Raw genomic sequence first — 22,350 nt, 5'->3', positions numbered from 1 at the left:
GAACTGTGTCTGTGATGTAATTCAAGAAGAAACTACTTTTCCTTTTCTTTTCTTTTTTAACATTTATTTATTTTTGAAAGAGAGGGAGACAGAGTGTGAGCAGGGAAGGGGCTGAGAGAGAGGGAGACACAGAATCTGAAGCAGACTCCAGGCTCTGAGCTGTCAGCACTGCCCGACAAGGGGCTCAAACCCACGCACTGTGAGATCATCACCTGAGCCGAAGTCAGTCGCTTAACCAACTGAGCCATCCAGGCGCCCCCTTTTTTTTCTGTTTTTATAAATCTTTGACTTTGGTGTTCTTTTTCCTCGTGGAGCTTACTGACATGACACCAGTGCACTTATCAACTCTTTAGTTTCAATCATATTTATTTCTGTCTATCTGTTCTGTGTATTTATGAAGTAATTGATATAGCTGGAGAAAATGTTACACAACTGACATAAATAAGAGAACTCAAACTTTCATTTGTGCTCACCCTCATTACTGTTGTGTAGACGTAGTTGAAGAGGCATAATTATAATTAACACCAATAGAGCGGAGTCATTATGCTCACGTTGCAATCAGGATTAAGGCAGTTAAACTGGAAAAATATGTAAACAAAGAGCATTGAGATCATTGGTAAGATATTTAGAAGTGTTGTTATACAGGGATGATATCATAAATATCATATGTAAAGGCAACTTTTATTTTGTAAGCAGTTGAACAGCTGTGGCGTTTACTCTGTAAGAATACAGTATATGTTTCTGTTTTGTTAGCCTTAACACCAAGTGCGTGATATTTAATAAGTGATACGTAATTCATAAATAGATACTAGTAGAATTAATCCTAAAATCGGCCATTTTGATGCATTTCACCCATGAAGTATTTGCACTTTGTGTATCATATAAAGTATTGAAACCTCTACTTGTTTACTAAGTAAGCTGAATATACAGGTACTTTAAATTAAAATTTAGAAGGATCTGTTATATATCTGTTGCAAGAACAGAGTAAGTTTTATGTGCAGGGAAATATCCATTATCCTATTTCTTTTGAATCACTGAAGAAGTACAAATGTTTTGGCTTCTTTTTCAGTAGTGTCTATCTTGTTTTCTTCCTTGTTAATATAGTAATTTTAAAAAGCAGTTATCTACTCAAAGTAGTGATTGAAAACCAATTCTAATTAACCTTCTTATTTTTACTCAGTATGGCTTATGATATGAAGCAAGTTCACTTTTCTTAGTTGACTTTTGAAAAGCAGCTTCTTTCTTTGTTGTGTGTTCTCACTTCTTTTCTTCTTCTAATTCATTCTTTTTCTTCTCTTCCAAAATGATTCGTGGGTCAGGAGCAGTTCTTTCTGTGCTGCTCAAGCAGGTGAGGAGAGGTTGGCTTTCTGACACCTTTGGTTCTTTTCCCTACAGTTAGTCACTAGTTCCGTGTTGTTATTTATTCTTTTATCAATACCGACTCTACACCTGGAGAGTTGGGGATATTTATTTATGTGTTCCTTTGACTGAAGAAAAAGCCTTAGGCATCTGGAAATGTTCTCATATTTATAGAGAACTCTGATTTTGAAAGGAGTAGGGGCACCTGGGTGGCTCACACTCTTGATTTTGGTGCAGGCCATGATCTCACAATGTGAGATTGAGTCCTCCTGCATCAGGATCGAGCCCCCTCATTGCGTTCCGCTCTGGGTATGGAGCCTGCTTAAGATTCTCCCCCTCTTCCTCTCCCTCTGCCCTCCCCTGCATATGCTACTTCTCACACTTCTTGTTTCACTGAATATTTTTCCATAGAATTTATTAGTCGCTAATATTTTATGATTTAATTATTTATCCTGTTTGTTATCCCTTTGCTCTCTACCCACCAGTAACGTGTAAGGTCCAGGAGGGTAAGGCTCTTTGTCATTTTGCTGAAGGATGCATACCATATAGTTATGGGTTCATTTTTGTCTCCTCTCTTCGGTTCCATTGATTTATGTGTCTGTTTTTGTACAGTACTATACTGTATACAAGCTTTGTAATACAGCTTGAAGTCTGGAATTGTGATGCCTCCAGCTTTTTTTCTCTTTTTCAGGATTGCTTTGGCTATTCGGGGTCTTTTCTGGTTCCATACAAATTTTAGAATTCTTTGTTCTAGCTCTGTGAAGAATGCTGGTGTTATTTTGATAGGGATTACATTGAATGTGTAGATTACTTGGGGTAGTATAGACATTTTAACATAATTTGTTCTTCCAGTCCATGAGCATGGAATATTTTTCCATTTCTTTGTGTCTTCTTCAATTTCTTTCATAAGTGTTCTATAGTTTTCGGAATACAGATCTTTTACCTCTTTGGTTAGGTTTATTTCTAGGTGTCTTTTCGTTTTTAGTGCAATTATAAATGGTACCGATTCTTTGCAAGACATGCAAATGGCTAAGAGACACATGGAAAAATGTTCAACATCACTTATCATCAGAGAAATACAAGTCAGAACCACAATGAGACCACCTCAGACCTGTCAGAATGGCTAAAATTAACAACACGGGAAACAACAGATGTTGGTGAAGATGCATTAGAGGGGAACCCCCTTACACTGTTGGTAGAAATGCAAGCTGGTGCAGCCACTCTGGAGAACAGTGTGAAGGTTCCTCAGAAACTTAAAAATAGAACTACCCTGCGACTCAGCAATTATATTACTAGGTATTTATCCAAAAGATACAAAAATACTGATTTGAAGAGGCACACCCGCCCCAATGTTTATAGCAGCACTACTAACAATAGGTAAATTATGAAAAGAACCCAAATGTCCGTCAACTGTGAATGGCTAAAGATGTGGTATATATATATACACACACACACATATATATATGTATATATACACACACACGTATATATATGTAGGTATATATATATGTGTATATATATATTGTTATACACACACACACACACACACACACACACACACACTGGAATATTACTCAGCCATACAAAAGAATACAGTCTTGCCATTTGCAATGATGTGGATGGAACTAGAGTATACTATACTAAGCAAAAAAAGTCAGAGAAAGAAAAATACCATATGATTTCCTTCATACGTGAAATGTAAGAAACAAAACAGATGAACATTAGGGAAGGGAAGGAAAAATAAAATACGGTAAAAACAGAGAGGGAGGCAAACCATAACTGACTCTTAACTGTAGAGAACCAACTGAAAGTTGCTGGAGGGAGGTGTATGGGGGAGGCCTAAATGGGTGATGGGTATTAAGGAAGGCACTTGTTGGGATGAGACCTGGGTGTTATATATATAAGTGATGAATCACTGGGTTCTTCTCCTGAAACCAGTACCGCAGTATATGTTAACTAACTTAAAGTTAAATAAAATCTTGGAAAGAAAAAAAAAAAAAGATTGCATAGCAAGCAGTGAGAAGAGTGCCTAAAATAGAATAACCACTGAATATTTGTTGGAGGAGTGAATGAATCCTGATTTGTGATTGGGAAAAGGAAAGCAGCAAATGTGGTGATTAGTTCTGACCTAATCTGTGTTTCAAAGTCTGTTTTTTCTATTTGTTCTTATGCTTTCTTATTTGAAGTCTGTCATTTTTAATGTATTGACAAATCAACAAGTGATGAAATAGATTCTTCAACCAACTGTACCAGCAGTTTCATCCATTCGGGTTGTGATTCCATGGAATGAATGTATTTCCTGACATGCATCGTGTAACAGAATTCCAATAAGTAGTGAATTGTATGTGGAAAAATAGTTGACAAGATGTGATACTTTGCATGGTTTATTAATTATGGACGTCTGTGCTTTCTAGCTTTAAATATCTAATCAGTAGTTGACTTACTAAGACTTCAGGGCTAATACCCATTTTCTATGAAAAGAATAAGGATTTTGTTTAGAAATTGTCTTATAATTTGAAAGCCAATTTGTAAATTTTGGTTTGTTGTTTTTAGAAGTTTGGGGGCCAAAACATAGGTCCATGAACATGCAATTCTTCATAAAGCTTTATAGGCCCAAGGTCTGAGCTTTTATTTGTATTTAGTTGTTTGAAGAAAGAGATTGAGTTCCTGTAGATTATAGGGGTTAAGAGGAGTGTGTAGGGGTAAAAAGGCTCACCCGAACAGCCATGTTACCTTGAAAAAGGGCTAGCGAGTGCTGATTCTACATACACTAGTAATATACTAGTGTATCTTTCTACTATATAGCAGTCTTTCTATAGCTGTGCTAATTATGGGTAAAGGATTTCATGGACAAGAAAGAATGTAATTTTATATTATCAGATTTTTCTTTAAAAAGAGATTTATGAACTTAAACAGTGCAGTATTGATCAACAGAATTTGAATCAAGCTTCTCTGTGAATAAAATAACAGTTTTGTTGATAAACTACCAGCGATTTTATGTTTCAGGACAAATTATACATTGCTTATGCCATATTTGGCCCAGATTTTTAATAACTTTCAGTCTGTATTTTCTTTTGCTTTGTACTACTTGTATTTTTATTTTCTTTTATGAAGCAGTTAGCATTTGTTGATTCTGATGCAGTCTTCCATAGATTTTTTTTTTTTACCTCTTCCTGTGTACCAGAAAACTATGCCCTTTATTCATGGGTGGTGTTGTTGTGATATTGTCATGCACACTCACAAGAAAAGCTCTGTAAGTAATTTGTTATGTGACTATGTCAGCACTATGGCACTGAGCATATATAATAGTCTTTGTATAGAAATTATTTTATCTGCTAATTAGATATATCTTCACAGGGTCGCCCAGGTGGCTCAGTCAGTTAAGCATCTGGCTCTTGATTACAGCTCTTGCTGACAACAAGGAGCCTGCTTGGGATTCTTTTTCTCCCTCTCTCTGCCCCTTTCCCCACTCATGCACACACACACACACACACACTCTCTCTCAAGATTAATAAATAAACATTTAAAAAGTTCAAAATATGTATATCTTCGCATATTTTTGTTATTGCAGATTGAAAGACATGACAACTGTGCCTATGACTACCTAGAAGTTCGAGATGGAAACAGTGAAAACAGCCCTTTGATAGGGCGTTTCTGTGGTTATGATAAACCTGAAGATATCAGATCTACCTCCAACACCTTGTGGATGAAATTCGTTTCTGACGGAACTGTGAACAAGGCTGGGTTTGCTGCCAATTTTTTTAAAGGTAATTCGAAGTGATTTAAAGTGTGATATTTCCTTTGTGAGGAATAAATGTGATCTTTAACTTCGAGTTAAGAGAGGAAAGTTATACTGAATGCACTGTTGGGAAAGATATTTGGATGACTTTTGATAGTAGAAGGTTACCGGTATAATACTGGAATTAGGAACTTTCTAGAACAGGCTGGGAGCCTCATTAGGATATTCTGTCATCTGCTTTTTATGAAACAGTCAAGATGGCAAAATCCAGAAAGGGAATGCAGACAGGGAGAAAACATTTGCAATATAATAAACATAGGATTCATGATCAGAAGAAAGTTTACTGATACATCATTCATCAATTGATTTCCAAGTGACAGCATTTCTAAACCATCCTATAGATAATAGCATTCCACCACGATGAAAATAATGTATGGCCTTCTTCGTAGGATATTCTGATACTGAAAGTGCCTTTTTGACAAAGAATTATTATTGATCAGCTTTAATATTTACTCACATAAACAAATTTTAGTGTATTTTCATGTCTCATATTTGGGGTGTATTACTCAGGTAAAAAGAAAGTCATTTTAGTGCACATAGTGTCAAATTTGCATTTGGAAAATTCATAGGCACTTAACATTAAGTGTGTCATTGTAAAAACTCTTTTATGGGGAGAGAAACAAAACATTCTCTACACTGATTTTTATATGATAAATGATGGATTTAGTTGTGTATGTCAAAATTTAGTGTGATTAATAACCAAACATTTTAACATTTGATTATTTAAAGAACATTATAATGGATTTTCCCTGAGTATTACTTTGCTATTCACCATATGATTTGAAAGGCAGAAAACCTTGGCGCTTTCACTAGATGTATTAAAAGTGTTTATTAAAATGCACGTTCACGTGCTTTAGTTCTTCTCTATATGTAGGATTTTACAGTACAAGAAACATTCTATCAAGATTCTCTCCTGTGATGTTTATATATTTGGTTACCAAAAATGCTTGGACTTTGGCCAACGCAGAGTTTCTGCTGAGAATACTGTTTGCTATTTTCTTAACTCATAGTAGGTTATTTCTGAAGGTTGAGATTATGGAATATCTTATCATCTATGCTGTTTAAATAGTGTATATTTTTATATGTATTTATTTCATATATATATATTTATATTTCCATGTATAATTAAAATAGCATATGTATTTACAAAATATGGAATTTTAATATTTCCTGGATCAGTATGTCTATATAGAAAGCGCTGAAAGCTTTACATTTAATGAGGTCCAGTAGTTTCTTTTATTTTTTTTAATGTTTATTTATTTTTGAGAGAGAGAGAGAGAGAGAGAGAGAAAGAGAGAGAGGCGTAGCATGAGCTGGGGAAGGGCAAAGAAAGAGAAATAGAGACACAGAATCTGAAGCAGGCTCCAGGCTGTTAGCACAGAGCCCGACGTGGGGCTTGAACTCACAAACCGTAAGATCAAGACCTAAAGCCAAAGTCAGATGCTTAACCAACTGAGCCACCCAGGCTCCCCTAAAGAGGTCCAGTAGGTTTCTGAATTTTCTTTCTTTTTAATTTACATTTACCATAAGCTGTTTCTTCATGGCATTTTTTTTAAATCTAAGATTGTATTGTAACTTCTTTTGTGCACTATATTTTTGCAGTTAATGGCATTTCTTTAAAAGCATTTCTTAGGATATCTAGCAAACTATACTATGAAATCAACAGGTGAAGCTATATATTTTCAGTAAGCTTTTCTATTTTATTCTGGAAATTTTATACATTGTAAGAATTCTTTTAGCCCTTAAAAATCAGAAAAAAAAAAAAACCCCACATACTTGTCTGAGATAAGGTGATCTCAGTTGGCACTGATAGAAGGTTCCAGTCCCTCCCTTGGTTCTTATACACTTCTTAGATTGCAGTGACATGAATTCTGGTATACCAGCTGTCAAGGGCTTACAAATTGCCCCTGGCCCTTTGTTGAAGAAATCAATTGTCCCTGTTTTATTCAGTTATTAAGTGTCACCTCTTCAGAAAATTTTACACCTTAATATGTAAAACCAAATACTGTGTCTCGTTGTTCTCTAAATCTCTCCATCTTTGCAGAGGAAGACGAGTGCGCCAAACCTGACCGTGGGGGCTGTGAACAGCGATGCCTGAACACACTGGGCAGTTACCAGTGTGTGTGTGAGCCCGGCTACGAGCTGGGACCTGACAAGAGGGGCTGTGAAGGTAGGGCTGCATTTGCAGGTGGCGCTTCCTGCCTGAATCCTCCAAATCACCACCGCCGCTCCATTCCTTCTTTCTTTCCTATCCTGTCATTTTCTTCCCCTCTGCTTCCCTCTTTCCTTTCCTCCACAGAAACCTCTTTCCTCAAGAGGTTTCCTCAAGAGTCCTAAGACTCAGTGTTTCGTCATAGCTAACATGACTCCTAGCCTGGGTTCTTGTTATAGAATCAGTCATTTCCTCCTCTGATTACCAGGCCACTTTGTTTATATGTGTATTTCTCTCTCTCTCTCTCTCTCTCTCTCTCGCTCTCGCTCTCACTATTTATCTATATCATCCATCTATCTATCCATCTATTTCTATTTTTATCTCTATCGAAACCTAGATTTTTATCCATCTGTCTGGCATTTATTTTTACCTTTTCTTAACATATTTTATGGGTATATCTCTCTTACTAAAGTGCAGAATCCTGAATCTGAATTTTTTTTTTGTATCTTTAGTATTTAGCACAAATATAAAGTTGGAGCTAAATGTGTTTTATCGATAAATGATTCATAAACAAAGAGGTCTTGCTGTTTTCCCCATTTCCTCTACACATTCTAAGAGGAGATTTCTTGCACAATGTTTTGTTGCCATGTCCTGTGATGTCTTCCTTCAGAATTTAAAGCTTTGTCTTTTTTTCCCATCTCCCCTGCTTCATCCTCTTACAGGCCCCATGCTTGGATTACAAAATAAACACACTGGTCTTCCTTCCAATGGTCACTTCCTCCTTTATTCCTCTCTCAACATGTCTGCCCAAATCATCTTCATAAAGCTTGTAGCAACTTAGCGTTACTTATCATGATGTATTTATTAAGTTTACTTTTGGTGGTGCCCACAAAAGTGCAAATGGAAGTTGCCTAAAAATGAGCACCTTGCTCTCTATGGTGTCTGCAATAGAGGACATAACAGTGGCACACTTGGCGGACGTCTTTGCTTCCTGACCTACGTTAAAAAGTCGGTCTCTCTGTTTCTTCTTAAAAGTTTCAACTTTCCTCTGTGACAGAAGTCTCCATCCTGTCTATTAAACTACTGATCTGCTCTCTGTACTCAGATGAAATAGACACAGTAGGCGATACAGTATCTTTAAAACAGAGGACATTGTATACCAGACAATGTGGCTGTTAGTTCAGTGTGGTGCCCAAGAATAATTATTTTACTTTATAATAATTTAGCAAAAAGTGGTAGATGTGAAAGTCCAGGAAGTTTTTACAATACATGAATAGATGTAGTAATATACATATGTACACACACATATAGGCATAGGTACACATATATATACAAAGGCAATTAAAATAAAGAGAGCAGTTACTTTAGGTAACTCTTGACTCCCTAGGAATTAGTTACAAACCTTGTACAATATGTGTTCTTTTTACTTTTGGATACCCTGTTTTGCTAATTTCACTAACAATAAGCAAGAGAGGTAAGGTATTAAATAGTACCTCTTTTAAATAGATCATCCAAAAGGGGAAGAAAAACAGTTGTTAAATGAGGTTTTCAAATAACAAATATGATCTATTTACTCTAGTGTATCCAGCTTGCTGGCTCACTAACTCCCAAGAGTTGCTCATCTTGGGCAACATGAGTTTGAAGAGATAAATAACTGATTTTTGTCTCACTACATCAGCCTATATTGATGCTTACAACCATACTGTGTAGGTATTATACTACCCATTGAAAAGATAAGAGAATTGACACCTAGTTTTCTTTATGTTGTTTTCCTAACTTTAAAATGATCTGAAATGTTGTTATACAGTCGTAGCTTGTTTGGATCCAAAACTACAAATTAGTGCCTTATAAATGGGATTAGATAGTTAAAATAGTTGTAGTAAAAACTAAGGAGCCGAGACTGAGGCTTTCTAGATTTTGAAAAATCTGGAAGATGGTTGAAATTTAATGCTGAGATGTTTGGTTATCGATGGAAAGTCATTCCCTAAGAAGGGAATGACTCTATAGGAGAAAACTTTGTCCTTTTCTTTCCTTCTAGCGGCTTGTGGCGGACTTCTTACCAAACTTAATGGCACTATAACCACTCCAGGCTGGCCCAAGGAGTACCCTCCTAATAAAAACTGTGTGTGGCAAGTGGTTGCACCAACCCAATACAGAATTTCTATGAAGTTTGAGTTTTTTGAATTGGAAGGCAATGAAGTAAGTGAATAATAAATACAATTTTTTTTCTGTTGTGTTTTGGGAACCTCTGAAGACAACCTGGTAAATGGAAGGGAGGAAGGGAGGAAGGAGGGAAGGAGGGAAGGGTTACAGAAGTACAGTCATATAGATGTTATAGTCTTTGCTGTACTGTTCATTTCTGCAACTGTTTGTAATTTCTGTTGGCATTGGATGATATTTATTTTTATTTTATTTTTTTAAATTTTTTAAAAAATCTTTTAATGTTTATTTATGTTGAGGGACAGAGACACAGAGTGTGAGCAGGGGAGGGGCAGAGAGAGAGACACAGAATCCAAAGCAGGCTCCAGGCTCTGAGCTGGAGAGTGAGTCCCAATGTGGGGCTCAAAGTCGTGAACCACGAGATCATGACCTGAGCCCAAGTAGGGCACTTAACTGACTGACCCACCCAGGCGCCACAACATCGGATGATATTTTAGACTGTTTCTGGGAGACTGAAAAGTACCTAGAGGGAGTTTTTACTTAGTGTATTATTATACAGCTTGATTTACCCAAGAAATATGGAAAAATTAAGGTCACCTTCATGTCACAGAGACTTTTCTAAAAACATCAATCAACTAATATCCACTGCTTGAGTCAAAACAAAAATAGCTATTTAAGCTATCTCCTGGGTTGGTTGAGCATCCAATTCTTGGTTTCTGCTCAAGTCATGATCCCAGGGTCGTGAGACTGAGACCCATGTCGAGCTCCATGCTGAGCACAGAGCTGGCTTAAGATTCTCTCTCTCCTTCCCTTTGTCCCTCTCCCCCAACTCTTTGAAATAAATAAAGTGGGGGAAGAAGCCATTTAGAATAACCTGCTATATTTTACTTGTGGCGATGAGTATATTTTCAGTATTTAAGTAGTTTTTCATTATGAACATGTTCATGATTATAAATAAAGATTAATTTTTTAATCTCAATCAAAGAAGCATTTAGTTGACTCTCTTTCCTTTACAAAATATAGCTTATTGTAATAAAGGACCCATTTTCTGCCAGGTGGCCACATTCAAACAAGTGAAATCATTTATTTGAGAATTCCTACGTGCTAGTGCACACACACCAAATTCGAATGGAATGTCAAGTCTAGAAATGAGAACTTTTAGGACTGTGTCCTTTGTATGATTGGTCAACATTGGTTTAATTTCAGTTTTGTTGAGTTTTCCCACTTCCTTTTCTTTTTTTTTTTTAATTTTCTAACTTCCATATCCTTTCTTCCAATGACTTCTGTGATTGTTTTAAAACAAACATGATTTAAAACTTTTAAGTATGATAAAATCAACTCAAAAATTATTTTGTCTCTGACATATATACACACGCACACACACACACACACACACATACATACATATATATGTTGAACACTTATAAAGAAGTGAGATAACAGAAATATAATGTACCTATTCTCCTGGGAAATAATAGTTGGTAATATTTAGGGATTTTTACACCATTATTTTGTCTTTGTATATGTATCTTTGTTTTTTCCCCCTCCTGCTTTTCTTTATTTTTTCTTAATTCCTTTTATTTTTTTTCTCTTAATTCTGCCTGTAGTAGTCCATCAAGGCACTCGTGTGCATTTTTTTAGTCCTACTAATGGTTTTGAGGTAAGAAGTTCCTGACTTTTGTGTTTCCTTAAAGGAAATTAAAATCTGAAAGGTGATGAACTTATGTATTTCAGAGAATTATAGAAATGAGAGCTCAGCTGGTCTCTTTTGAGACCTTCCTTACATCATGTGTACATTTTATGATGGCAAAAACTGTTTATGTTTCTAACATACTCTGTCCACATGACATATCATTTTCCTTTAATAATTCCCTGAAATTTGGAAAAATATTGAAATGAAGAACAGATTTTTTATAGCAATTTTAGAAAAGGTTTCATATGAGCGACCTTTTTGAAAATGATCATCTCCCTACCAGTTCTGTGATGTGGTATGAACTTAGTGTTGAATGACTTCTACTCTGTCAGTTTCCCCTGAAGCTATTAGTTGTGACAGATACAACATTTTTGATTCATTAGTTGATAGATGTTACTAGGAAGGCTAGAAGTTTGTATTCAAGAGGATGGGGGGATACATGGTTTTAAATAAATGGGTCACTGTATTCTGAAAGCATTTTTCCCATGGGTGCTGTGTTCTTTATTCCTGGAAGGACCCTCTATAAACTCGATAAGATATCCCAAGTTTCTTAAACTTATAATGATATTACTATGTGGAAGGCTGTTACAGAATTCTGTGTATTTTTGTGGTTTGATGTCTTGCTTACTTAAAATAAAGACATGAGCAAAAACTTGACTTATAGAATATCGGACAAAGTTGAAAGTCCATTGTTGTATTCATTATATTGATATCCAAAGGAAAGATGATGTCAAACAACTTTAACCTTGGTAACATTCTCCTAGTCTGTGGCAGAGCCCTCTCTAAACAGAGGCTGAAGTTGTAAACTTTTAATTTTTTCCTAACAACCTTTTGCTTATTTATCACCTAATTAATATCACAAGAAACTTCAATTTGAGTTGACATATTGCAAAGTACAGATCATGCCCCAGGGTTCAATCATATGCATTGTTAAACCTTGCTAATTACACATTTATGTAATAAGGTCATTCATGCAAGATATATTCTTTAGAATGTGCTCTCTTGGAACTTTGGAGAAGTGTATTATGGAAACATCTGTTAGAGTAGCCATAAAATTGCTTAAGAATGCCTGGCACTCACGTAGCTTCTTCCACTTTGGTGTTGTTAGTGCGCTACTTATAAAGCAGAATGAGTCTACTTTATTTTAGTGTAAATTCCCCTCTCCATTCGACCACATAGAGTTTTTATTTGTTTGCAATTGTATGGTATAGCTACAGAGTAACTTTATAGTGCCTAGCAACTCAAAGAAGTTAAGAAGTATCAATTTGTTTGATGAATTTGAAAGACGAGGTATCCTTTTTCTTGTATACCACAGTGTCTGTGTCTTCTTTGAAATTTCCTAAGGGTACTCTTCTGATTAGGACACAGTGTTTCTGGGAGACAGCACTGGACCAAGGCAAACTCTGTGCTGTTTTCACTAAACTGCCATGTATGATAAGTATAATTTTGGACATTTTATTTAAAAATTTCTGAACCTCAGTTTCTTATCTTTATGGTAGAAAGGAAGGTTTCTGTTGTTAATGGTTGTTTTATAGACTTCAATGGTTGTTTCATAGATTTTTAAAATTTTTCTTCTTTAAAGTTTATCTGTATTTATTTTGAGAGAGAGGTTGGGAGCAAACAAGTGAAGGGCAGAGCGAGAGGGAGACGGAATCCCAAACAGGCTCTGCACTGACAGCACACAGCCCGATGTGGGGCTCGAACTCACAAAATGTGAGATCATGACCTGAGCCAAAACCAAGAGTCGGATGTTTAACCTACTGAGCCACCCAGGTGTCCCTAAATGGTCAATTCGATGTAATTGTTGTCAGTGTTAACTAAGACAGCACATGACAAGTTCTTTCACAGTTCCTAGTGAAAATATTTAAACATTTATTTATTTATTTTTTTTAAGGCTGCAAAGGATGTTCTTGTGACCATCAGCACCATTATCTCAACAAATATTCATCTCAGTTCTCCTAAACTCTATTCTTTGGGAAAAAAAAATATGTTGTAAATACATATAAACAAACACACATTTGTATATACAAATAGGTATTCAGAGCAAAATTCACTAGTATTTTTCATGCCATCCACCTCATATTTGGACTCTTTCTCTGATTTTTTTTTTTTTTTGTTTACTTGTTAATTCCAATTTGACTACCAGAGGACTAAAGAGAGAAAGAAATAGTAGACTTTTCAAAAATGAATGTCAATCCTCTGACACTTTAAAATCTGTGACTATACAGTGCCTGGCTAGCTCAGTCAGTAGAGCATGAGACTCTTAAAATCTGGTGTCTGTAATCATTTTGTTTTTTCTAGGTTTGCAAATATGATTATGTGGAGATTTGGAGTGGCCTTTCCTCGGAGTCTAAATTGCATGGCAAATTTTGTGGTGCCGAAGTGCCTGAAGTGATCACATCTCAGTTCAACAATATGAGAATTGAATTCAGATCTGACAACACTGTGTCCAAGAAGGGCTTCAAAGCACATTTCTTCTCAGGTATCAATATTCCATGTGTATATCGTGGACTTTCAAGGTGGATTGGCTTAAATTATTATCTATTCTTCATAGTTTTCTGTAAATGTAACTTGGAGGGACATAGAATGCACGAACATTTATTGTAGGTTTAACAATTTTTTTTTTACTAAAAAATAGAAGGTTAATAATTGGGGCCCTGATAAAATGTAGCTCTTAAACACTTAACAATCAAATTTTATGAAGGCTAATACAAATAACACAAAGTTATTACAGTGTTTTCATACGGTGACTTTATAAATGGATGGGGATTATGATACAAGACTTTGAAAAAGTGGCAGGCTTTTTCAAAATGGTTTATCTTTGTTTTTGGAATATCTGATCTCATTTTACCAACACATTTTTTGGTCTTATTATTTAACAACCTTTTTCTTATTCCTTTTATTATATTTTCATTCTTATTGCTACATTGATATTAAAATCATACTTTGCCTTGCCACTATAGAAAAGATTATAGTATGAAACCTACAAATATTGAAATTATAATTTTACTGAAAATAAGAGATTATCAGGTATATTTAACAGTTGACCCTTCTGTTTGGAATTTAATATTTAGTTTAACCAACTCATAGTAAAATTTCCCTCTTCTAGAGCTTGTATTTGTTAGAACATCCCTCAACTTTAAGGAAATATACAGAAATATCAGTGAAAATTCCTTTTATTTTTCCAATTTTGGAATCATACTTTACTTATAAAGATAATATTCTGAAACTTCAAAAGTAGATAAAATTATAATAAACCCTAGTATAGCAATCTATTCTGCCTTTTAGACTGGCAAGCAGTTTAAAGCAACTGAATTCCAATTATGTTTTAATATTAGGTAATTTGGATTGAGTTAATTCAAAGTCCATTTATTCCAGTCCCCATGTGTTTAAAATTAATGAGATTTACAGTGCCCGGGGTTTGTTTGGGGTTTTCAGTGTAATTGAAGTTAATGGTTCACAAACTCCATTGAGGTCCACGTCATACACAGAAGTACATTCAAAATACAAGGGATCTTGGCTGTCTTATTCACCTTGCCTTTCTTCCCCCAGATTTAATTTCCTTTTAAAAATTCATCTCGGGCTTTCATTTAAGATTTATGTTATTCAAAGTAGCATTTTAATATCCTAATTTGATGAAAGCAAGGCTTTCTTAGACTTCACTATTTTCTGCATATCATGTTTTACAAATTTTACGTGACTCAGTGGTTAGAGATAAGGGTTCTTATTTTAGAACCGCCAAAATATTTATTTTAAAAATGGAAATTATAAAGTGAATAAATTGTATCATAATATTAATGATATTCAGGATCCTTTTCACTGTACCATAGTCGACATTTTACTAAATAATTACCTTTTTAAAAGATACATTCTCCATATACTGGTGGCAAAGGATGCTTAAATTTAAAGTTACTCAGAATATTTAAAACTCATTATCTGATATTATTGGTCGGGAAAAACTTTCAAATTGTAAAGACAGATTGTTTGTGTCTTTAGAACGATACTGTTGAAATATACAGCATGCTACTTTAATTCTTATGATACAAATATAAGGGGACATAGAGAAGATGATGTTCTCCAGCACATGCGAGTACATAGTCTTTGTTCCTGTCTGTGTAGCTGTGCTTTGTAAAATTATCTGAGTGCCTTGGGAGTACTTGAGCCCATAACAACTAATTTGCTGTAAATCATATTCACCGATGCAGATCATTTTAGGAAATTGTGTCTGTTTTTGGTATTTATCAGTGCTATATTTAAAAAGTATAAATCAACTAGGTAACATTGAGTCTAGTCTAGACTGTTTGGTGGAATGTAGGTAGTGAAGTAAATGGAACAATGAATTTCGAGGGGGAAATTAAACCCCGAGTGTTCATAGGATAGCTTCCATTTTGAGAATTTATTATGCAGGCATGCATCACCTCTTTAATAATCAAAATAAGGATGTAATATTCTCACTATTATAGTCACCTGACAGAAGAAACAGCTGAGGAGTTAAGTAAATGGCTCAGTGCCACAAGCATTTAAACCCCAGCATGTCCTGGTTTGTCTAAGAGCACATCATGCCCTTTGCAAATAGCCTTCGTTATGTGTTACACTCAACATATCTGTGACCTGAAAAACAACAGATATACTTTTCACTTCTTTATTAGATTAATAATTTGTAACTCCAAGGTAATTATCATTAACTATACATTTCCATTGTTTCTTTGTGATGCATTGAAAAATATCAGCCGTTCGTCAAATTCATATTTAAAATACTGTGGTTCTAGATGAGTATTAATCTATTTCACGTTTAATTTCCTGGGAGTTTAGGTTGGTGGGGACGATGTTTGCTCAGGGAAAGGGGAGGTAAAAACATTATATTATAATAAAGAGCTGCTGTGGTGCTATCAAGAGACGGTAACACATTCGTAGTTTACCTAATGTCCTAAACATGATCATCTTACAAAGTCATAATTTACAGAAGATCACCTATTTTAATAGACATGCTCTATTCACATTAAAAATGTTATTTCAGAGATCTAATAATGCTTTAAATGTAATAATATATAATTATGCGTTCAAAGTTAAATAATTCATTATATTTATTAGAAAGTAGGCATGTAAACCATGGGGATATTATATTTCACAAACAAAATTGAAAGATTTTTGTTTGTTTGTTAAAATTTACTCTTGGGGTATTTGATAAAACATATTACTGGATTTATTGTAACAAACTCTTTAGAAAGAAATTTAGCATAGGGATCAAGAGTCATTTACAGCGACTATTCCAGTTGTCTCAGAAATCTCATTCTTGAGACATATTTATAAAGAGATATTTCAAAATCTGGAAGAAGGATTTCAATATACTATGATAGTGATAGAAATTAGAAACAACCTAATTTTGTGACAGGAAGAAAATGGTAAATAAATTATATCAAATACACTTTGTGGACTTTTCCACACGATAGAGATGGTTTAAAGATTCTGTGGTGTATAAAGTTGTATGTGACAAAACATTAATGGAAATCTAGGTACAAACTATCTGCACGCTATGCATATAGCTAAGCATGTGGAGGGGAACAAACCTGAAAGTTGCCGTATAAAAATACCAAGAATGTTTGTGCTAAGGTGGGAAGACGGTGCATTATAGTTTTTGTCCAATTTCTTTCAATTTTCAAATCAAATACAAAAATAACTTTAGAAGAAAAACACATAGCATATTTCTAACTGTTACCCCAAATGTTTCTAAATTTGCAAACATTTACCTAATAGACTTTGACCTTTGAGAGTGAAGACATTTTTAAAGTCATCTCTTTCATTAATTACTTCATCAATACTAATACAGGTTAATAATCCTAATATAAGTATTTTCAGTTGAGTTAAATTTTGTAATTTTAACTTTATAGTTATTTAATAGTATTATCTTAAAATAGACAATGGGATAAATGTGTTATTACTGTATTGTATATGTTAATTGAGAGATATGAAGTCCTAAGTGATTCTGTTTGTAACCAGTGTTCTAAATATTTCAGAAGTGACTATAAGTTTATGAAAACATGGGGAAGAATATAACATGTTCAGCTATTTTTTCCACAGTCTTATACTAGGAATAATTACCAAGGAATTCAATAAATAGAAGAAACAACATTTGATAGTAGGTGATCCCATATTATTTGGAAACAAAAATTATTCAAAATCTAGCTTTCTTGCAGCTAAGTGATACATCAAGAATAAAAAGACAAGAAAATATGTTTAGATTTTAAATGTGTACAGTGAAATCAAATATTTATAGCATCATTTCCAAAAGAGAAATATTTAATAAAATAATCACGTAGATATTCCAGTTATTTTCATACACGGCTTCTCATTTCATTTTTTTTTAAGTTTATTTATTTTGAGAGATAGAGAGCACATGCAGGGTAGAGGCAGAGAGAGAGGGAGAGAGAGAACCCTAAGCAAGCTCTGAGTTGTCAGCACTCACAAAACTGAGACCATGATCCAAGCCAAAATGAAGGGTCGACACTTAACCAACTGAGTCACCCAGGGGTGCCAATAGCTTCTCATTTTAAATAAGCACTTTATAGACATAAGAAATGGAATCAGAAGAATGACTTTTAAGAGAACTTATTAGCAAAATAAAGAATTCTGTCACTTACATGTTGATGAAAATAAGAAACCATCACAATAAGTTACGATTTAAAATCCTAACATTAACATAATAAAATCTTTCATTAGACATGAAAAATGCTATAGCTTGAACATTTAGGAGTTACTACTATATTATACAGCAGAAACTCCACAAGGTCCACCACCAAAATCAAAGTGTCCTATACTGTACTGATTTTAGAATATATTCTAAAAACAACATAATGAAGTAATAGGAAAGCTAATAAGGAAATAAGGACAAATTCATGATATAAAATTGTGTACCTCTTCAGTTTTTTAGCTAAATCAGAAATGGCATAAGCATTTCCTAAAAGATGATCTGGTCAAACAATATGTTACTGTTATCTTTTTTAACTGAATGAGGTTTGTTTTTCAGTTAACAGTAATAGTTTACTTCATATGATAGTAAAACCACACTTAATTTTGCGCGATTTTATACTTGAACACAAGTACATAAATCTGCACAGATATACATGATATAGTTTACTTATTTTATGTGGTTAAGCAAAGTTAACTGTATTCTTCTCAGAAGAAAGTTATTTTTTTTAAATGGATTAAACTTAAAGGAAATATTAGTAGGATTTTATGCCTGCAAAAGCAGCAATATTTGTCAAACTTGATGGGTTTTTAAAAATTTAATTTTAGCATTCATTATTTGAAAAGACTGTTAAAAATGATTTGGCCAATAAGAATTAAACATTCTCTCTTTTTTAGGTGATGATGTATTGGTGAGAATTAAATTAGAGTTAAGTATTAGAGAATTTGGAGAATAAAGTTAATTTAAGAGCAGTCTCTCACAGATCAAGTACTGATGGACCCAGTGACTTGCTCAGTGACCGAAATGGAATAAAATCCAGCTTTCCTGACTTCCAGTTTGTCTGTGACAGATGTAGAAGTCATAAAGTAATCTGTGTGACTTTTCTACCTCTAAATTCAAGTGATTTCAGCAGACATGCTCTTCATTTTCTCCAGCTTTCACTGCATACAGTTACTTCTTTAAGGAATTTTTTTAAATGTTTATTTATTTTTGAGACAGAGAGAGACAGAGAGTGGGGGAGGGGCAGAAAGAGAGGGAGACACAGAATCCGAAGCAGGCTCCAGGCTCTGAGCTGTCAGCACAGAGCCCGATGCGGGGCTCGAACTCATGAACTGTGTGACATCATGACCTGAACCAAAGTCGGATGCTTAACTGACTGAGCCACCCAGTCGCCACCTCCTCCCCTGCCCCCCGCCTTTCTTTTAAGGAATTTTTTTTTAATGTTTCCTACAGTTAGTTCCATACCTTGTTCCTCCTGTACACCAACTCTCCAATGGAATGCTTGTAGATATTTTTAGAAATTCAGCCCGATATTATTCTAAGAAAACTTCAAATGTTAATGTGATTAATTTCAAAAAATTAAACAATTGAAACTTTCCTATGATTTTGACAACTTTTTACTATTGATGATACTTAAAGTTTTGCATGTTTTGGAAAGAGCGAATTGTCCTAGTCATAGCTCTCAGTAGAATTTACTAGTGCCATTGTTTCCTCAAGATTTTTTTTTAAGTTCTGGTTAGTTAACAGAGCGTGTAATATGAGTTTATTAGTGCTGTTCTGAAGATGATCACTTACTGTTAGTTCTATGTTAAAACTAGAATGTGCCGTGTATATGTCCGCATATGCAAGGGAGTGTATGTGTTTATGCAGGAGTGTGCGTGGGCCTGTGTTTTATCTTTTGTCATTTAGTGTATGTCTGCTCATATATGTTTCTGTTCTGTTTGCATGGACCCTTTGCTTTTTCTTCCCCTACAGACAAGGAAGCTTTCTGCAAAGAGAAAATTTTTATTTTTGAATCTTGCAAGAATTTGATACAGGTTACCACTTCAGTTCCATCCAGTATGTATTATTCATAGACTGATGGCTTCTGATAGTCTCAGAGATACTCTGAAGGCCTCTGATGGGAAAATGCCACCTCCTTTTTTCCTAATAATGGACCTTTCCTTTATCTAACATGAAGGAATGGAAAGCAGATACGTCCATTCCAAAGAAGGAGGCTAATTTCCATCTGCAGAAAATAAATGTTTTATTTCTACTCAACAAAACATTTGTTTCTCTCACTAATAAAAACTATTTTTAAATTTTTGTGCCTACAGTATGGAACTACTGGAAAATTGCAAATAAGTTGATAGAATTCTCAATTATTAAATTTATTATGCAGATATTCTGAGAAATATTTAAAAACCCCATTCTCCTCCCTTCTCTCTTTTGGATTTTCCTTGTTCAACATATTTGTACTTTGTGTGTCCTGGGAGGAGAAAAGGAAAGTGAAATATAATCATGTGTGCTAATAGTTTGTATCTCTAGTTTGATGACTTCCATATATAAGAAGTCCAGAATATATTTGTGCAATTTGTCTTTTATGATGCTATTTCTTATGAACAGATAATCAGATATTACATTCACTTTAATTAGAAGAGTTTATTTACTTCTATTGAAACAACTGTTTTTAAAATAAGCACACTGTATGCACTACTCCCTAGATAACAACATTGATTTAAATAAATAGCTTTCTTTGTCTCTCCAGTGTAAATTGTGTGCATAATTTTAAGTATTCCAATATTAACTGAAATTTTCTCTTTTCATTTGATTATTTGACACATGGAGGCACAGTTTTCTATGCTACTTTGCTGGGCATGATAACTTTACTGCTTTTAGTTGCCATTTTGATTTTGATTAGTCTAGTTTTGAATTTTAGCTCAACTCTAGTGTGTGTATATATATATATATATCTGTATATATAGATATATATAGTACATATATAAATATCTATACTATATATACTATGGAAACGCATGTATAGTATATATATAAATATATATATAAATGTATATATAATATATACATTGTATATATTATATATACATTTATATGGTGTATATATAGTATAGATATTCTAACATTGTATTTTTATTACTCTTAATTTTCCTGTGACATTGATTATATTTGGCACATCAGATGTGGAGATGAAGGCAGGAAACACCAATCAACAAGGAAACTGGAAAATAGTACGATGGTTACTTAGACAATAATGACCATATAAAATCTTCTTTCTCCTCTTTCTCTTCTTCCCCTCCTTCTTATTTTTCCACTAAAAATTATTTTTAAAATTTATAAATAAAAACTTATTTTTAAATTAAAACCAGCTCCAGATAAAAAGATAATTCCAGCAGTCCCTGCTATCATAGGGTTTGTCGCTGAGCAGTTAATAACTCTGTTCACCAGTCAGTTGTAAATGGGAACTCATTTTCTCTAAACTAATTTGCTTGCAGTTGTTAGATTTCCAAAGAACTCTTGGAAATCTGGTTGACCTAGGCTCAGTCAGTTAAGTGTCCAACTCTTGATCTTGGCTCAGATCATGATCTCCTGGTCGTGAGATTGAGCCCCACATTGGGCTCTGCATTGGGCATGGAGCCTGCTTACGATTCTCTCCTCCTCTCTCTTTCCCCCTCTCCTGTGCCTGCTCCCCCCCATTTCCTCTCTGAATAAATGAGTAATCTTAAAAAAATGTCTGGTTGACATATAGTACAACTAAAGTTCACTCTATCAAGTTTTGTTTTAAGTACACCAGACATTCATTATTTAAACATTTTCATGGGAAATACGTGTCTGTTTCAGAGTAAGTAATGCTGGCACCAGAAATTTTAACTTGGTTATTTCCATTTAACAAAGATGAAGTGAGTTTCTACATCCACTCATATGTGTGTATACATATGAAGCATCTTAACTAAAGAGTCTCTGGAAAGTCACGTTAGAATTAGCTGACACCATCATGGTAAGAAGTATGGCTTGCCATCCCCCTGTTTTGCAGAAGTCATTCATAACTCATAAACCATGATTTTCCCTGTTGACACAATTAAGAGAGTGGAGCTTTGAAATGATTTTAAATTTTTCTAAAATTAATTTTAGGAGGCTAATTCTATATTAATTTCTGATTTCTTATACACGTTGATGCACTGTTAGAGAAAAATTGTCTTTATTCTACTCTTTTTTCTTTTTCTTAGGCTACATAGTAAGTAAAATAAATAAAAGTGTAGGGGAGGTATTAAAGATAGCACATAAATCACAGATATATTGATTCTTATATAAAACTTTGGGACTGTCTGTATGCATTTTGAGTATTCTGATATTACTAATACATGAATGTATCCCATGTGTGTGCTATGTCATGTAATCAGTCTCCAAAAGTGAAAAAAATAGATGCATCCTTAAAAATTACTATCAGATTCTTTGATAAAAAAAGTTTTTCCTAAACCCATTTCCATAGAGTGAATATTGATTTGATAAAAATACAAAAATAGCTTTAGCTATCTGGGTGCCACCATGAGCTCACAAATTCTCACTAGAAAAATCAGTTGACAGTAGAAATTATGAATTTAGCCAACCTCTGATATAACTGTCATGTGTCCTTTTGTTCTCTATGCTATGGGAGTGATGAAAGTCTGAGTGATGTGTCATCATCTGTGTGTGTCAGGAGCAATCTGCCAGTTTTGACTTTAATG

The 22,350-nt window shown here is 34.3% G+C and overlaps 1 protein-coding gene across 3 annotated transcripts in view; it reads left to right on the top strand.

Annotated features, from left to right (window-relative positions):
• TLL1 (tolloid like 1) overlaps positions 1 to 22,350 on the top strand; it is a 210,349-nt gene that overhangs the window by 159,974 nt on the left and 28,025 nt on the right. For all 3 annotated transcript variants that reach the window (XM_019441055.2, XM_019441056.2, XM_019441057.2), the window contains 4 exons: positions 4,931 to 5,126; positions 7,203 to 7,328; positions 9,349 to 9,509; positions 13,465 to 13,645. In XM_019441055.2, the coding sequence (XP_019296600.2) occupies positions 4,931 to 5,126; positions 7,203 to 7,328; positions 9,349 to 9,509; positions 13,465 to 13,645 (664 nt within the window). The remainder of the gene's footprint in view (positions 1 to 4,930; positions 5,127 to 7,202; positions 7,329 to 9,348; positions 9,510 to 13,464; positions 13,646 to 22,350) is intronic.

Source organism: Panthera pardus, unplaced genomic scaffold (assembly GCF_024362965.1).
Source record: "Panthera pardus isolate Hobbes unplaced genomic scaffold, ASM2436296v1 HiC_scaffold_13, whole genome shotgun sequence".
NCBI classification, from domain to species: domain Eukaryota; kingdom Metazoa; phylum Chordata; class Mammalia; order Carnivora; family Felidae; genus Panthera; species Panthera pardus.
The sequence above is the reverse complement of the archived record's forward strand: the minus strand, read 5'-3'. Positions and strand labels throughout refer to the sequence as shown.